A 17,436-nucleotide genomic window follows, 5' to 3' on the forward strand; every position below is an offset into this window, starting at 1 on the left:
CAATGTCCATTCAGTTTTCCTTTTTAATCTCACCCTGAAAAGATGTCTGTAAACATTCATCCAATTGGAACAGGTTTGTTATAACATAGCAACAAAAAATATATAACACAATCTCCTCCCACTTTGCTCGTGTTGTGTTTTCTACAACCAAAAACCAGATAAAGAAGGAAGTGTAAGGTGTAGAAATATATAACATGGTTGAAAAGTTGAGGCTTGCGTTATCTGTGTTGGTCTCTCTTCTTCTCACATCCTCAGTACAGTCACAGACATGCATGAACCACACCTTCACCGACAACAAGGTCTTCACCTCATGCCGCGACCTTCCCCACTTAACCTCGTACCTCCACTGGACCTACGAGCAGGCCACAGCCAAGTTGGACATGGCATTCAGACACGCTGGAATCAACGCTTCGGACAGGTGGGTTGCATGGGCCATCAATCCCAACAACAACCTCAATTCAGCTATGGTTGGAGCACAGGCTCTGGTGGCTATCTCAGAATCCGGTGGTGCCCCAAGAGCATACACTTCTTCCATCCAAGGTTACTCAACCCAGTTGGCAGAGGGAAACATTTCTTATGCCATCTCTGGTTTGAGAGCTACCCGTGAGAATAGTGAGATCACCATCTATGCCACCCTCACTCTTCCAAACGGTACCACCAATTTGGTCCACCTTTGGCAAGATGGTCCTCTGTCTGCTTCTACTCCTGCACAGCATCAACTTGCTACTTCTAACCTCCAAGCCAAGGAAACCTTCGATCTTCTCTAGTTCAATGCAGCCAGGATCAAGTGTGCTTAGAACAAGAACAATAAATTAATGTAAGTAACTGCCTTTCGCAATCTTTTTTGTGTGCTTCTTGTTAACTGGTTTCCTTTATGTGCATGTGCGTGTGTTGAGGATTTGCATGCCTTAATTCTATCTATTTGTTTCATGTGTTCAATGCCAAATACGTAAAGTTTTGTCCTTTGGTTTCACTGTTCTGCAAGTCTTCAGCATGCATACAGAGAATTTAAAGTCAAAATTTCATTGATTCTCACACAAACTTTAGGAAAAAAAAAGATTTTTTAATAAATCACATGTGTATACATCTGTATATTTGATTGCATGTATTCTTCACTTTAAAACTTCGTTATCTTTTGTCCTAAAAACCATCTCAACGTGTATATATAAATAACTTTTAGTTTCGACTTTTAAGAGATGAGAGTTTTGGAATTATATAAAGAATAGTACAGTTCTATATAACCTGACTCAAATTGTTATATGTTTCTTTTGCAGGCAAATAAAGAGATACACCAATACATTTTGTTCCTTTCCTTCTGCGGAAGAACACGATGATACATCCCTCGTGCAGCAAAGAATCTATAACCCATGAGGAACTGGATGTTTTTAATTTTTTTCTTTTGTATGATTCAATATAATAGTTACATTTATAAGCATAAATAAATAACACTTGATGTATATGTATTCATAGATATATTGTATATATTATTGCTATGTTTAAATGTGATATTAATTCACGAATAAACGAGATTTTTTTTTGTTAACAAACAAATATAATTTGTTAGTGCAAAAGTCGAAGTAATAATTTTATTTAATAAAAAGGAGTAGGATGCCTTGCCAAACCATTACAAAATTCGGAAGAGAAACTAATACATGATGACTAAATGTGTTGAATTGATCACCCAAGGTAAATTGAGCTTATTTAAATATTTGAACCCATATTTAAGTTTTCTTAGATGTGTTTTGAGTTAAATAAATAAACTTAACCAAGTATTTGATAAACTGAACTTGAAAAATTAACAAATGATTTATTTTTTTCTTACGCTCTTATTTTTTTATTAAAACAATACTAACAAATGTTCTTTATAAGAAAAAAATAAACTAAGGAAATATAGATAAAAAATATTTAATAATATGTTACTACAGAGAAGTTAAAAGGGCAGTAGTATTTGTCTTTTTAAATGTAACTATTATTATATAGTATTCAATTGAGTGGGAATGGAATATACAGTGTTTAATGTCAAAGTCATGAAATTGCTTTTATTATACCCATGCGTATTCACTAATCAATACAGGACAGAAAATTGGTGACGATTGAAAGGGAGAACACATTAAGAGGGACATGAGAATTGTCTTGTTATAAGGGTGAGAGAAGAGAAGTCGTAGTGTCAAAAACCATAAAAGACACTTCTAGAATTGTTGGAGTTAAAAGCACTTGGTCAGGATCATAAACTTCAAACATTGAGTTAAAACTGGATTGATTGAGATGTTACACGAACCTTGTCCAATCCACCAAAGATCTTGTGAAACTTTCAGCTCACCTACCATTACACACACATAATTCCTTGTTAACTATTACTTTAACGCAATAAAATATTATTAAGGGAAAGTTAATGGACAATTACCTTCAACACTTGTACACTTGTGACTTCACTAAGTTATCTTCTACGACCCCTTCAAATTTACTACTCGTCACTTCTAATCAAGTTTTCTTTCAACCATTCAAATAAAACCCTCTGTGTTTTTTTTTTTTGAAAGATCTCACGCTAAATTTTCAACAGGTCATAATTAATGAGTCAATTTTCCAAGCAACACGCCACTAAATTTTGAAAAAAAACAGGGGTGTACAGGGACGAAGAAAAAGTTGGCGATCTAAAATAAAAGTCTTGTAATAATATATCAACCAAGAGGTGACGAATTCATGGCTTAATATTCAAATGCCACTATTTTGGAGCTTTTCAACTTTTCCGCATTCAACAGGCTTAACTGCGTCTCGCTATTCTTCTTCTTTCCATTATTTTATTAATAACTCCCTGCAAACCAAATAAAAGAAAACGTCTCTTTTGTTTTATGTGTTAAGAAATTTCAGAAAGGGTTATTAAGGTTTCATAAATATGGTTAAATAGACAGAGTTTAAAATGGAGGGACCAAAACTTCCTCAATTATAAATAAGATCAGCACCCAGTGTAATATAAAGTAAGTTAAAAATTCTAAAATATAAAGAATCTTTGTATTTATAAAATGGCTTAAATAATAATAATAATAATAATTCATTATGCATGTATTTTATACAATAGAAGTATCAAACATTATTTCCTTTGTTTTTGTTGGGTTTGAAATCTTCCTACGCCATAATTAAGAGTATAAATAGTTAAACACAACGAACTTGTAAAAAAATGTCAAAATTGGAGGTATTTTAGTATACATTCTCTCATCATTAATTAATGTAAAGAAAATTATAATTTAACAGATACGGTCCACTATTTTACCAATTACCACCATGTTTGCTTGACTTCAAATATAATCGATCTCTGCAATGACTTCCACAAATGACTTCAAACATGTTTCCAGTAAGACGTTACTAAATATTTGTTTAACTCCCAATTTGGTTGATAAAATCTATTTTGACTGTCACAATTTTTTCTTCAATGTTACGACAGCATTTACGTAGTACTTTCGAAAGTTTTTGTCACAGATTCATATTCTTACAGTTACGTTTGCATAAGGCTACGTATCGTATTTACGTGTATTATTATGGATGATATGGTTGAACAAATCAAAGAAAAAACTGAATGAGGAATGAGACTCTCCTATTATTAAATATTAGGTTTTAAACTTCTGTCGCAAAAAGTTGTTTAGAGTATACCGCAATTAAAGGAGTTAAAATGCTGAAGGACATGTGTTTTCATAAATTATCTATACTTTTGATTTCTAAGTAGTATTGAGCATTTTTGTGGGATGGGATAATTGTATCCCTAACTCAACATTAAAGTTTTGATGATTTCGTGCATTGTTTAACTTTTTCTTCTATTATTAGATAAGTTTTACTTTTTTTGATTTAGTTTAAAAGTACTTTATTAATATTATTTACTAAACAAGCTTTCTAATATTTTTTTAAAGATGATACATACTTCAAGTGTTTTTTTTTATAACATATTAACTTCTAATTACTGCCTTTTATACTTATTTTGTCGTTATTTTTTTCTCAATAAAGTGAATTTTATTGTTTTCTTTCACTCATATGAGATTTTCTTATTTTTTTATCTTTTTATTAATTACATAAGATATTAACAAGGACAGATATATATTATGAATACTTTTATTTGATTTTATTATCGATGTAATGACTAAATAAATAATTTTACAATGTTATATATTTAATCAAAAATTGTCGATGATATGAATTTTTGGGTAATTATTGTCAATTTTAAGACACTGAATTATTTTATATTTTCAATATATACTATTTTTTTCTAATTTATGAAATAATTATATTACTTTTTTATAATTAACATTACGCTGATTTTCAATAATCCTTTATACTATTTATTCTATCATTTTTAGTCATACCTTATTTTCATTAACATGATCAAAATATGATGTCTACTGAAAAGTATGTTATTTTGTTTATTTTAATTGAGACCACAAATATCTTAACTTAACATATAATATAAGATTAATTATATAAGTGTTTTTATAATTGATGTATAGTTATAAATGAAAAGGTTTTATAATGAAAAAAAAATGAAATTATGAAGACTCCAAAATGTATTTTATCAATAAACTACAATAAAAAAACTAGATAAAAATTAGATAACATGCTGTCATTTTATATTTATCAATATTTTTAATGAATAAGTTTGTTAAATATTTATAAATTAATAAATTTAATTTAACAGCTTTTAGTTTTTTTTTTTGTTATGTCTTTTGGTTTCAATTATTTTTGTCAAAAATCTATGTAAGACTTGTCACAGCCAAAGTATTTATTGTCTAAAGTTTAAAAGTTATTGTCTATCTAACAAAAAACTTGTAATTTGGGTAAGTTAGACTTTTAGAGTAATGTTCTGAAGAAAAAAAAATTTACATTTTGACTCAAATAAACTATAACTTCGTTTTAATAATATACTTAATGATCCAATTCAATATATATATATATATATATATATATATATATATATATATATATAATAATTTTGACATAATTAATCATCAAATAGTTGTTTATTTATTGTAAATTGTTAAGATATCAAATTTGGTTCAATTTGAGTCTATTGGTATTTCACGGATTTTAGATAAAAAATGTTATTTATGCTGTAAAATTGTATTGAATATTTATTATTTGTACTTATTTTCTTTTCAATATAGGAACAATTCGTGGTTGAGTCAAGAAAAAATAAAAAAAATACAGAAATAACATGTAAAATAACTTAAGAGAAATAAAATAATATACCAACAATAAATAATTATTAAAATAAAAGAACATAGCAATAATACACAATTTTCTAAGAATCATTTCCTTTAAAAAAACATTAATAATTAATATTAGTGACAAATTATAGAAATGATTGTAGTTACCAATTTAAAGACTAGTTAAAAAATTTCGAAATTATTTTAATTACTAATAATTTTAATTTATAAATTAATATACAATTCATTATAATAATAATAATTAATTATTTTATCATTAAAATTAATTATTATTTAAAAAATTTCTTATAATAAAATATAATAATTTTGACTTTTTTTTCTTTGCTCAAACATTCAATTGTCCTCTATCACAACATATATTTTAACACGAGTATCATAAATGCATTTCAATGACGAAATTATTTTTGGGAAAAATATATAATATTTTTCTCATGCAAAAAAACAAAATCTTTAAAAGAGAAAACATCGATAATGGAAGACTGCAAAAGTACATTAATCATCATGAAAACTAATAATGAAAAGGAAAAAGAAGAAGAAAAAATTAAAAGTTATATTATTTAGTCTTTTAATCAAATTTTTTAAATTTATTTGATATTTTAAACACATTTCATGATAGTAATTGAATTATTTACTCATTTTTGCTTTAATATTTACTTAGAAAAACAATTAAAACGTCAAATAAATTTAACAAAATGTGGTTAAAGGGATTAAATTCACTCATTTATTAAAGATGAAGGATTAATTCCAATTTTTACTGAAAGTTAAGGGACCGACAACATATTTATCCTTTATTTTAATATAAATTTATTACTATTAATATTGTATTTATTATTCATTAGCAATATTATCAATAAAAAAGTTAAAAAAATTAAAAATACTACGACTAACAAATTATATAGACTTTCTTTTTTTTGAAAATTCATATGATAACGATGTTTATATTTTTCACGAAAAAAAAATGCTAATCGTAATGATTTTATTATCTAATGTTTGAATTAAATTGTAAAACATGCTAATAAAAAAAAATCAACATGACACTTGACACATTAAACACGAGCATAACTTTAATAATATTACTGACTGATAGTTTGTTACCGAAAAAAGCCTCAAAAACATATGTTCAATTAAAATAGTTTTAAAGATTAATTAGCCAATGCTTATTTTGAAGATTTAAAAGTTAACTAATGCATGTGTACGGCAAGGCATCCCCTCTCTTACTTTGACGAAAATGTGAAACTCTTTGACGCGTTGACGCACTATGTGTGCCGTTTTAAACAATACTTTATCTTTTTTATAATGCTATAACTACCTTTCTTAATTAACTTTACCAGCCACTAATTTTTGCCATCAATTGACCGTTTTCTTATGAATATATTTTTTATGACATTTTCATCACGTAAACTTCACTATATATTTAAGGATTTTGAAACATAATTCCAAACCATTTTTGTCAAATGAACCACAATTTAACTTTTAAAATACATTTTCTTCTAAATATTCTACAAACGCTAATAAAATATATTTGTCGAATAATTTCACCGATAACTTTATGAGTGTGTTTTGCTTTGCAAATATTTTTACACGACAAAAATTAACTATAAATCTTTCTTACATAGGTAATTTATATATATATATATATATATATATATATATATATATATATATATTAATGCAAGCACGTGCATTATTATTAAGGATGTAAACGAGATGGATAAGGTATGGGTAGTAGTTCCTTCGTATCCTACCTGCTTGATAAATATTCACCCAAATCTGTATCCATATCCATTGGGTATCCGTTATGCGGGTACTCACATAATTTTTTAATATTCATGAGTACCGCGGATATTTAAAAAAAATAAAAATAAATATTTAACAACATATTTTAATCGTAAATTCAAATAAAATACAATACATAACATTCATAAATTTTAAACAAAGTCAAAATAACACATTTAAAGAGTGTTGAATGACAGATTACAAAAAAAATGATTTTTTTTTAAAACTAATTGATAAAAAAATAACATGTTTTTTTTTTATTTTTTTAATTTAAATTAGATTATAGCGGGTACGAATATCTACGAGTACGGATACTATGATACCCATACTCGCTCTCTTAACATGCGAGTATTATATATATATATATATATATATATATATATATATATATATATATATATATATATATGTCATCTGTTAAACATTCAACATTAACTTAACTTGTATGCACTTGTGATTTTAAAAACTATTCAATAAAATATAATATTTGAATCAATACAAAGTCGTGAATTTCGCATTTCATCCTCTTTAATTCGCTACCAATTTTTTTTCCTCAATATTTTTTATATTATTAGTAAATCATGCACTCTTCTCTTCTTAAGAATTTTCACACATCATAATTATATAATTGCCCATTCAAGAAGATCCTATGCTATTAGATAATGACAAAGAAAAAAAAAAATATATATATATATATATATATATATATATATATATGTTCGAGTATTTTTATTTGATTTCTCTTATATTTTTTATTTTGAATTGAACATCTTTATTTTTAATGTATTTATCATTTATTCATGTCCAAATTTCCTAATTTCACTTCTTTCTAACAAACCCAAAAAAGTTAATTAAAGGAAGCGTAAAGGAAAAGATGTGGAAAATTTAAAGCTCTCCCAACTTAGTTAATTACCAAAGAAATGCATTTGAATATATGAGAAATTTAAAAAGCGTTAAATAAAGAAAAAGAATTCTATCTCAATTTATATTATACTGTGTGAAAGTGGAAATCTACGCGGAAGCTTTCACTTTAATTGGTTGTACCTTTAAATAATTCAAGCAATAATAGTGTTTATCACTTTAATCACTTCAGTCAACTATTCAATGGGCCAAAGTATAAATAGTACTTTTTCAGGGAGCATTTGTTATTACTCTTATTTAATATTTAATATAAAATACTTACTTTAACCTAATTTTTAATCGAAACACATTTTATAAAATCTAGATCATATATGAATTTTCAAATAGTTTTAAATGGGTTAAAATACCTTTTTATCCCAATTTTAGTCAAATTTTGTCAAATAAGTACTAATTTTGATTTTGTGTTCAAATAGGTCTAAATTTTCGTCAATTTTGTTTAATTGAGTTTCTTTTTGCTAACACCGTTTAAATCATTAACGACCATAAACAGTGACGACCACGTGTTACTTCGTGATTTTTAAATTTTTTTTTATTTTTTTAAATATTCACGTGTCAACCCAGTAGCGTATCACGTGTCAAAGTCATTAAATGTTGTTTCAATTGGGAGAGAGACCAAATTGATTCATATTAACAAAAATTGGAACTCAATTGAACAAAAATAACAAATATAGAGACCAGACTGAATATAGAACCTGCTGGGTTGACACGTGGAAATTTAAAAACAATTCAAAAAAAAAAATCAAAAAAAAATTTAAAAAAAATCAAAAAAACCAATTAAAAAAATTAAAAAATTAAAAAAAAAAACTATGAAATGACACGTGACAGTTACTCTTCATGCCCGTTAATAATTTAAATAATGTTAACAAAAAATGATCCAATTGAATAAAATTGATAAAAATTAGAATCTATTTGAACATAAAATCAAAATTATGACTTATTTAATAAAATTTGATGAAAATTGAAAAAAAAAGTGTTTTAACCTTTTAAATTAATGCAAACTCAAGGACACACCTTAAAAGTAATATCGTGAACAAGAAAAATAAGACTCAGAAAAATTTAACCATAGTAGTAGTCTAGTACTCTCCATCAGTTCTACTCTAAATCAGAATCCAAAATGATTTTCTTTACGCGATAGACTGCAAAAAAGTATATTCTATAAATACTTCAAACAATCAATGCACTTTTGCTCGGACATTCAACAAGCTTACCAAATGGTCATATGAATGAAAAAAAACACCTTTTCATTGTATGTTCAGAAAAAGGCACGAAAAAAATGCAGCATTATTCTTGGAACATGGACACGACCAAATCCGAAGCAGTTCCTCTTCGTGGGTATTGATTTGTTTATGGTAATGGTAATTATAGAGATTAACCTAGTCCTAGTCCTGTTGGGTGTATGGGTTTGGTTGCAGTAGATTGGTTCCGCTTGCATTTTTTGACTTGTGACGCGTATTCCAATTTTCATGTGAGTGTGATATCTAAGTTTGTTGACCCACTCAAACGGAGCAGCCACAAAAAGTTGAACTAAATTACTCACAATTTATTCAACACATCCTCCAAGCCCTTCTCTCAGTTGACTCCGACCCAAACTTCCGGATGCAATAATCTATCACTACTACCACACCACAACAAATACAACCATTAAAGGAACAAATACTAAGAATCTTCTAAAGTTGACTACGAAATTTTGTCACACTTAACAACCGTGTTTCTTAATTCAACATGCTTAGTTTAAGATCCCATAATTATTCAATCATCGGTGCTAAATTTATTCCCAGTCACATGGTAACGGTGTACAGGACAAGAGAAGTCTCCTCTTTGCCTCTTTGCCCGCTTAATGCCAATATAAACTATTCAATCACTTAACATACAACTCTAATCATAATTAGTTTCGGAACGACTTTAAATTTCAAGTTATTTTTTAAATACATTTAAAAGTTCATATGAATTATTAAAGTTCATACATTTAAAAACACGTGGATAAAAAACATGTTGATCCAAAATTATATATTAAAGTTGAAGTGAAGGTTATATATGATGAGAAGATAAGATTGCATAATGTATAAAATTAAAACAAATTATTTATCGATTGTTGAATAGTAGTACCGTACCGTATATCTACGTTTGGGAGAAATACAGTCAACCTCATGGGTTTGGGACTGACGACATGGCTACGCAAGAAAGACGAAAGGGATGAAGAGGTTGCTTTGCCATACACACGGAACCTGTTTGGTTAAACCGTCCAACAATTTTCTCATTCTTTCACTTCAACCATCAAAATCACCGTTCCAACTTAGATATGGAAAATTAAAAAATAAAAAAAATGTACTGCGAAGTCTTACGTTGCACAAAGAGACAGGTGTGAAAAGGTGGTGGTTTCACAATGGTGGAAAAAATTGTCCACTTAACATCACAGGTCGGAATTCCAAATTTCCAACTGTTGTTTTTAGAACAAATCAAATTGCTTCTACATGACACACGTAATGGAAGCTTCCTCTTACGGGGAGAAGGTGGACCCCGGTAGGGAGACAGAACAGGTCGTTTCTGTAATTTCATAATTAAAAAGCTTTTAAATTTAATAATTTATAATTCAAGGGGTTTCTTTGTCAATAGAAAAACTTAGCCTTTTTTTTTTTCTTATGTGAGAGAGGGAATATCATAATGCGACATCAATTCATACTTTAAACGAATTAGGGCATCTAGATTATGCGTGCTTTTATTTTAAAAATTCAATCTTTTTTTTTTCTTGTGTGAGACTTTTAGTCATCTTTGGACATCAACTACTCAACTACCTAACCCTACCCAGTCCTATAATAACCCCCGTTTCCCCTCATTCTCTCCCACAACCTCCTCCAGTTCATTCATCTTGAGAGGGTTTGTATCTGCAAGAAACCAAAAACGAAACAATCAATCGAGCAAGGTTTCAACAGCCACTTGTTGTCGGTTCAGATCTCCTTCCCTGTAAGTTTTCAGCGGGAGCCAACAGAGAGATTCTAAAACTGTCGAAGCAACTTTTTCAGGATCAAGCAAGAGAGGTGAAAGGAAAATGGTTGGAAAGCTGATGGTGGTGAGGCTTGTTTTGGCCATATCTGTGTTGGGCAATCTCCTTCTGACAACCTCGGCACAGTCACAGGCATGCTCGAGCCATACCTTCACGGAGAACAGGGTGTTTACCACGTGCCGTGATCTTCCTCACTTAAGCTCTTACCTTCACTGGTCTTATGATCAGTCCTCAGGCAGGTTGGACATAGCATTCAGACACTCTGGAATCTCCGACTCAGACAGGTGGGTTTCGTGGGCTATAAATCCTAACAATGACCTCTCTTCATCCATGACTGGAGCACAGGCTCTGGTGGCTATCTCACAATCTGGCGGCACCCCAAGAGCATACACTTCTTCCATCCAAAGTCCCGCAACCCAGTTGGCAGAGGGAGCCATCTCTTATCCTCATTCTGGCTTGACGGCTACCCGTCAGAACAATGAGATCACCATCTATGCCACCCTCACTCTTCCAAACAATACCGCTACTTTGGTCCACCTTTGGAATGACGGTTCTCTCTCTGGTTCTACCCCTCAAGCGCATTCTTTGTCCAACACCCAATCTAAGGAAAGTTTGGATCTTCTTTCTGGTGCCACTCAAGCAGGATCAAGTGGGGGTTCACTCCGAAGAAGAAGAAATGTAAGTACCTATTTTTCTGGTGCCTGGACTTTTTTTTCTTTTTTTTTTTGAGAAGCTGATTGAAGGATGTTGATTTGTTGTCAGGTCCATGGAATTCTTAATGCTATGAGCTGGGGGACTTTGATGCCCCTTGGTGCCATCATAGCTAGGTATTTGAAGGTGTTCAAATCTGCTGACCCTGCTTGGTTTTACCTTCACGTTACCTGCCAAACCTCTGCATACATAGTTGGTGTTGCTGGTTGGGGAACTGGTCTCAAGCTTGGCAGTGACTCAACTGGTGTTACCTACGATACCCATAGAGCACTCGGAATCACCCTCTTCTGCCTTGGAACCCTTCAGGTATGATTTATGAGATGCTCTTCATTTGTTTTTGTTTCCGAACCCTCTTCTTTTGAATGCTATGGGGACTCAAACAAACTACCTCTTTCGCTGAATACAGGTTTTTGCTCTGCTTCTGAGGCCCAACAAGGATCACAAAATCAGAATCTACTGGAACTTTTACCACTACGCCATTGGATACGCCACCATAATCATCAGTATCATCAACATCTTTAAAGGGTTCGAAGCCTTGGAGGTTTCCGTAGGGGATCGCTACAATGACTGGAAGCATGCTTACATTGGCATCATTGCAGCTTTGGGTGGTATCGCTGTGCTTTTGGAGGCTTACACATGGTTCATTGTGTTGAAGAGGAAGAAATCAGCGAACAAGACAGCACATGGAATCAACGGAACAAATGGTGTTAATGGGTATGGTTCTAGTGCACAGCATGTGTAGGGAAAGTGACCATATAGATACTGGATTTTTGGCTTCTGAATTCTATCTATATGAGTTTTGTTGTTAAACTCCTTTTCTGTCTATATATTTGTTTACACGTGAAGTGTGTTTAGGACACTCCACTAGCTTAGAGTTTGGTTTCGATATGAAATTCTTTCGTAGGATAGTTAACGAGTTCCTGCTATTCCAGAGGATACTTTGTATCGGTTTTTCCATATTTGTATTTATTTACCTCCGTCTTACTCTTTCTCCATACCTTTCAGTTTCAAATATCTTCTTATGTTATATCTTGTGGTTAGATAAAGATATTACATTTTTTTCTTTTGTTCTTTCTGCTTTGGGCAAGAGCAGGGTGGATTTTTTTGTATGAACAATTTGGTAAAAATTTTTCGAAAACGTTGTGTTGAATTGAATTTCTGTCTGCACCTTGGAATTCAACCGTTGAGAGCTGCGAATAAGAACATAAATGGTATAAAGAGTACAGGCTGGACATGAGATGTTTGGGTGAACATGATTGACCTAACATCTTTGGAATGGTGTGAATTTATCGAGCCGCAGGGATGGATGCATTATGCTCTTTTTGTCATATTGGACTATTCTCTTTCTATCTGCCCTTAAACTAATCCTTATCAAATCAATATTTAATACACGTTGATCCTCTTTTTCTGAGAGTTTGAAAACCGAACCCACAAGTAGGTGCGCACGCCAACTTATTTTTATGTGTAATAAGTTGCTGGTTGCATTTGTTTGTTCTTTGTATTTCGGCCAAACTCATGCGAAAAGGCCAAGGCACTAGGCAGTGTCTGTATTGTAGGAAATTAGAAAAAAGGGCGACGAGTAAGTGTGGAAAGAATCGCAGCATAATCTAGACGGAAGTTTATGGGAAGTCTCCCACACCCCATGTGAATGGAATTAATTTAAAGCGGTTGAGATTTTTTCTGAATAACTTTTCTGAACGTGTTATTTAATTTCTAGAATAGTTTGTTTCCCGATTTCACCAATTAAAGTACCAAGTTACTCCGTAATGATCTCAATCAAATAAAATGAATAACTAGCTATATATATATATATTTTCACCAAGATTCTTGTTTTACGCCACCACTCCACTTTGTGTGGGAAGTATATATCGGTCATACCCAACTCGTGAAGTGAGGAATGGGAAACTTTCCGAAACACAATCTTTTTAAGAACAATTGATCTTGTGAAACAACAAATGGAAAACGATCTTTGCCTGCGTGATATTTGATGGAGTGGTGATCCACCTCCCATGCTCACTACATTCATGTTGTACTGGGCTACTTGTAATTGATATGATATGATTGTCTTCTATCGTTTTAAGGAACTGTGTGAGACAAGTAAATAAGTCTTCCAATAATTAATCTTTGATATCTTCTGCTTAAAATCTTATGGCTAAAAGATTTGTAAATATTTTCTTGATATATATTGTTCTTGTAAATTCATATAACACGGAACTCAACTTACAGTTGATTTCACCCATTTGTCATGTGATCAATAGCACTGATGAGTAATCCAAGTTCTGTTCACAGAAAGATGTGCATAGGACTTACCATTGTTGCATGCGCAAGATTTGACATTGGAAGAGGAGGATTCTTGTTTTTCGTGATTACAACAACATGGTTGATCTTCTTTGTAGTGTTGTTGATAAATGTCACCATTCAGTGTAGCCAATAATATTGTACCAACATTGCTTTCAGTATCACTGTCACCACAATAAGTACATGTGAAGAAGGTGTCAGTTTTGTTGGATGAATTTTTTTCTTTTGAAGATTGAGTAGGTCCAGGAGGACAAAAATGCAGTGTCAGATAGCTTGAGGTGCTTAGTGTGTCATTGTTGTGATCCTCGCGAACATATGCCAAAACATGATTAAAATTCAAGAGGAGGATCCTCACTCAAAAGGTTTTGATGTAACACCAGTGAGGAAGTCAGATTTATAAAAAAAAAATGGTATCATCCAAGATTATTCCAAATGCAAAAGGGGTATTATTCGACACGATTTGTTGAGCAATAACCCTTCGTTCATGAGTTGTAAATAACTGGTAAGGAAGCTTTGGTGATGGTGTATGTGAATTCCATTGGGTTAATGCAGCTTGCATACCATGTGGAAAATAATATTTTCTGAATTCTGTTATTTCACTAATACTCACATTTATATACAAAGTTTACACAATATAACTTGCTTCCCCATTTTCCTAGTTAGAGTACCAAAAATACTTCACGACACTTATCTAATCAATTCAACTAAACTTTTGATGAATATCCATTTCCCATATTCTTGCCTAATTCCTTAAGCTCAAGCCAATAGCTGCATCATTAACACACCAGACAATGAACCAAAATTAGATTACATATATGCTCAAACAATCACATTCTCCCCATCAAATTCTATAGTAGTGCTACTTTCACTAAAAGAAATATAGAGAATAAACAATTGTAAAATAATTTTTATGAACTATAAGTAAATATAATTTAAATCAGCAGTTAGATGATTTGTCTTAACCTTGCTACATAATTTAAATCAGCACTTAAACGAGACCATTTACTACATAATAGCCGATGTAATAGGCTTTAGTATTTGTTGGGTTGGGTCATATTAATTCTGATGGGTTGTTTGGATAAGTTTATAATCAGCCATTTTTTTTTAACAAAAAAAAGATTTTTGTTTTTAATAAATGAAATAAATACAATAAATCTTTAAACCAAAAAAATAATATGTATCTATTTTAGTAATGATTGTTATAATGATTATGATTTTATATAATTTATTATTAAATTTTAACAAAAAATATACTAAAAATAAAATTTTAAATATACTTAAAAATTTATAGATATTAAAACATAAATAGAGATCAATTATCATACAATTCTGATCCGCTATCTGAACCTGAATATAAGTATTAATTTACTCAATTTTATTTATTCAACTTTACCCGTTCCCCCAACTTTACCCGTTCACCCGATCCAACTCAACCATGTGTTCAAACTTTTTTCTAAAATTTATTCTCAATCCATCAGATTGGATGTTGGGGGCTTCTCCCTGCACCTTCAATAGTTCTTCTGTACCCCCAAAAAAGACTGTTATACCCTTATTTACTATGAATGAGAGAGTGGGTGAAAGTGGGTGGGACGCAGTAAATTTCATTTACTGCGTCGCCAACATCCTGCACCCCCAAAACATTATTTCTTCTACTCGCGTTTCGTCTCTTCTCCATTCCAGTATCGGAATACAAAAGCCGTTTTACGAAAAAATCAAAACGTATGGGAAACGAATTACAGAATCCGTTTCATAACACTTTGAAACGGATTCTATATTCCGTTTCAAAAAAAATTGCAAATTGTTTTTACGAAACGGATTACAGAATCCGTTTCATAGTGTTATGAAACGGATTCTGTAATCCGTTTCGTAAAAAAAATTTGCAATTTTTTTTGAAACGGAATACAGATTCCGTTTCATAACACTATGAAACGGATTCTGTAATCCGTTTCGTAAAAACAATTTGCAATTTTTTTTGAAAAAAAATTGCAAGAAACGGATTACAGAATCCGTGTCACATCCCATACATTTTTTGCTTTTCTGCCTTGGTAAATAAAGTGTCAATGGACATTTGTCACAGTGTGACACTTACAGAGATTGCAGTGTAGCAAGCTCGAACATCAATTTCTCCATCATCATGCATCCTGAATAAAGTATTTGATGATTGAAAAGAAAAGATTGATTAGAAAAATAAGGTTTCACAAGCAACTCTGCATGTCTCAACCACAAAGAGAATAAACCGCATTAAAGAAATGCTTTCAACAAAGCAGATGAATTCACACCCTTCAGACAAGTGTGCGGTGGCAGATTGGTTTCTACACAACAGGGGCTCCACAAACACAAGAAAATAAAAAATGTCACCATTCATAGGTGTGAATGGTGGTGCATTGCATTTGTGAACAGAGAGCAAATACATGGAATTGTAAACCACAAAAAGTTATATCCTACTTTATAAAAGATTTAGAGAATAGCTATCATTAGATATAATTAAAAAGGGGTACAAGATATCACTATAATTTCTTATTTTTAATTGAAGTGACAAAGATGTATAAGATATCAAACCTGAACCCCCCATTTGGCTGCTTCATCCTTCGCAGAAACCCATGCAATTTATCTTTGAGAATAATATGTTCAAAGTACCAAACCAATCAGTTCCACACAAATAAAAACTAGCTCCATCAAATAAATAATGGAACATAATATGATAAAAAAACTTGCGTTGAGCACATAAACTGACCACCTATTTAATTGATGCGAGGGATTTCTAACCACCCAAAGTAATAAGTGTATTAACTGCGGCATAAGTTGTGGCAATATGAGGCATCCGTAGAGAACATTCCAAGAATATAAATAATTCATTACTCTTCTCCAACACTAAAGAATAGAAGTAGAACCTAAACCTAAACTCCCTTTGTAATGTTCTTTTTACCTTTGCAAAAGCACAAGCAATATACTATGTAGAAAACGGATTTCACAAAGTTTCAGAAAAAAAAAAAAAACACTAAACTGAATGTGAAATCCGTTTCATCTATGTAGGAAATGGATTTCATAAACCGTTTCACAAAAAAAAATTCCTACGAAATGGATTTCACAAACCGTTTCAGAAAACAAAAATAAATAAAACCCTAAACGGAATGTGTATTCCGTTTCATCTACCTAGGAAACGGCTTTCACAAACCGTTTTAGTAAAAAAAAAAATCCTAAACGGAATGTGTATTCTGTGTGATCTACCTAAACGGCATGTGTTCCCTTTCACGAATGTTACAAACGCATCAGTGAAATATAAAAAACAAGACATGGATCGGTGAAATATCGCTAAAATCAATTACAACATACACACTTAACTGCGCAAATGGAGAAGATGGGGTTGCACGAAAACAGGAGCCTGCGTGTCGCTGCTAGGAGAAGAACAGCGGAGAAGAACACTAACAGCGGGAGAAGAAGGATGGGGAGAAAAAAGATGAGGAGTGTGTGGAGGTGGGGAGGGTGCGTGGGAAGAAGTGGAGGGATAAAAGAGGTCAAAGA

General features: G+C 31.3%; 2 protein-coding genes and 1 long non-coding RNA gene across 3 annotated transcripts; 2 read left to right on the plus strand and 1 right to left on the minus strand.

Moving 5' to 3' along the window:
* On the plus strand, nucleotides 1–1,512 carry LOC114188964 (cytochrome b561 and DOMON domain-containing protein At4g17280-like). Its single transcript, XM_028077649.1, has 2 exons — nucleotides 1–817; nucleotides 1,275–1,512. The coding sequence occupies exon 1, from the start codon at nucleotides 195–197 to the stop codon at nucleotides 765–767; it is 573 nt and encodes a 190-aa protein (XP_027933450.1). The 5' UTR covers nucleotides 1–194; the 3' UTR covers nucleotides 768–817; nucleotides 1,275–1,512.
* A 9,218-nt stretch (nucleotides 1,513–10,730) lies between these two features.
* LOC114186921 (cytochrome b561 and DOMON domain-containing protein At5g47530-like) lies at nucleotides 10,731–12,613 on the plus strand. Its single transcript, XM_028075001.1, has 3 exons — nucleotides 10,731–11,583; nucleotides 11,668–11,922; nucleotides 12,023–12,613. Exons 1-3 carry the CDS (start codon nucleotides 10,951–10,953, stop codon nucleotides 12,356–12,358), a joined length of 1,224 nt encoding a protein of 407 aa, XP_027930802.1. The 5' UTR covers nucleotides 10,731–10,950; the 3' UTR covers nucleotides 12,359–12,613.
* A 138-nt stretch (nucleotides 12,614–12,751) lies between these two features.
* Nucleotides 12,752–17,250, minus strand: LOC114186923. Its single transcript, XR_003605172.1, has 3 exons — nucleotides 16,474–17,250; nucleotides 16,004–16,055; nucleotides 12,752–14,682 (listed from the first exon to the last, which is right to left on the minus strand). It is a non-coding gene; the product is annotated as an uncharacterized LOC114186923 (long non-coding RNA).
* Between the last annotated feature and the right edge of the window lie 186 nt (nucleotides 17,251–17,436).

Source organism: Vigna unguiculata, chromosome 6 (assembly GCF_004118075.2).
Source record: "Vigna unguiculata cultivar IT97K-499-35 chromosome 6, ASM411807v1, whole genome shotgun sequence".
Lineage (NCBI taxonomy): Eukaryota > Viridiplantae > Streptophyta > Magnoliopsida > Fabales > Fabaceae > Vigna > Vigna unguiculata.

What these genes read in the sequence shown, in the direction of transcription:
- LOC114188964 (XM_028077649.1), top strand. Translation starts at nt 195, where the DNA reads ATGGTTGAAAAGTTGAGGCTTGCGTTATCTGTGTTGGTCTCTCTTCTT.
- LOC114186921 (XM_028075001.1), top strand. Translation starts at nt 10,951, where the DNA reads ATGGTTGGAAAGCTGATGGTGGTGAGGCTTGTTTTGGCCATATCTGTG. An exon ending in CACTCCGAAGAAGAAGAAAT is followed by an intron (nt 11,584 to 11,667) that starts GTAAGTACCTAT and finishes ATTTGTTGTCAG; the next exon opens with GTCCATGGAATTCTTAATGC. An exon ending in TCTGCCTTGGAACCCTTCAG is followed by an intron (nt 11,923 to 12,022) that starts GTATGATTTATG and finishes CGCTGAATACAG; the next exon opens with GTTTTTGCTCTGCTTCTGAG.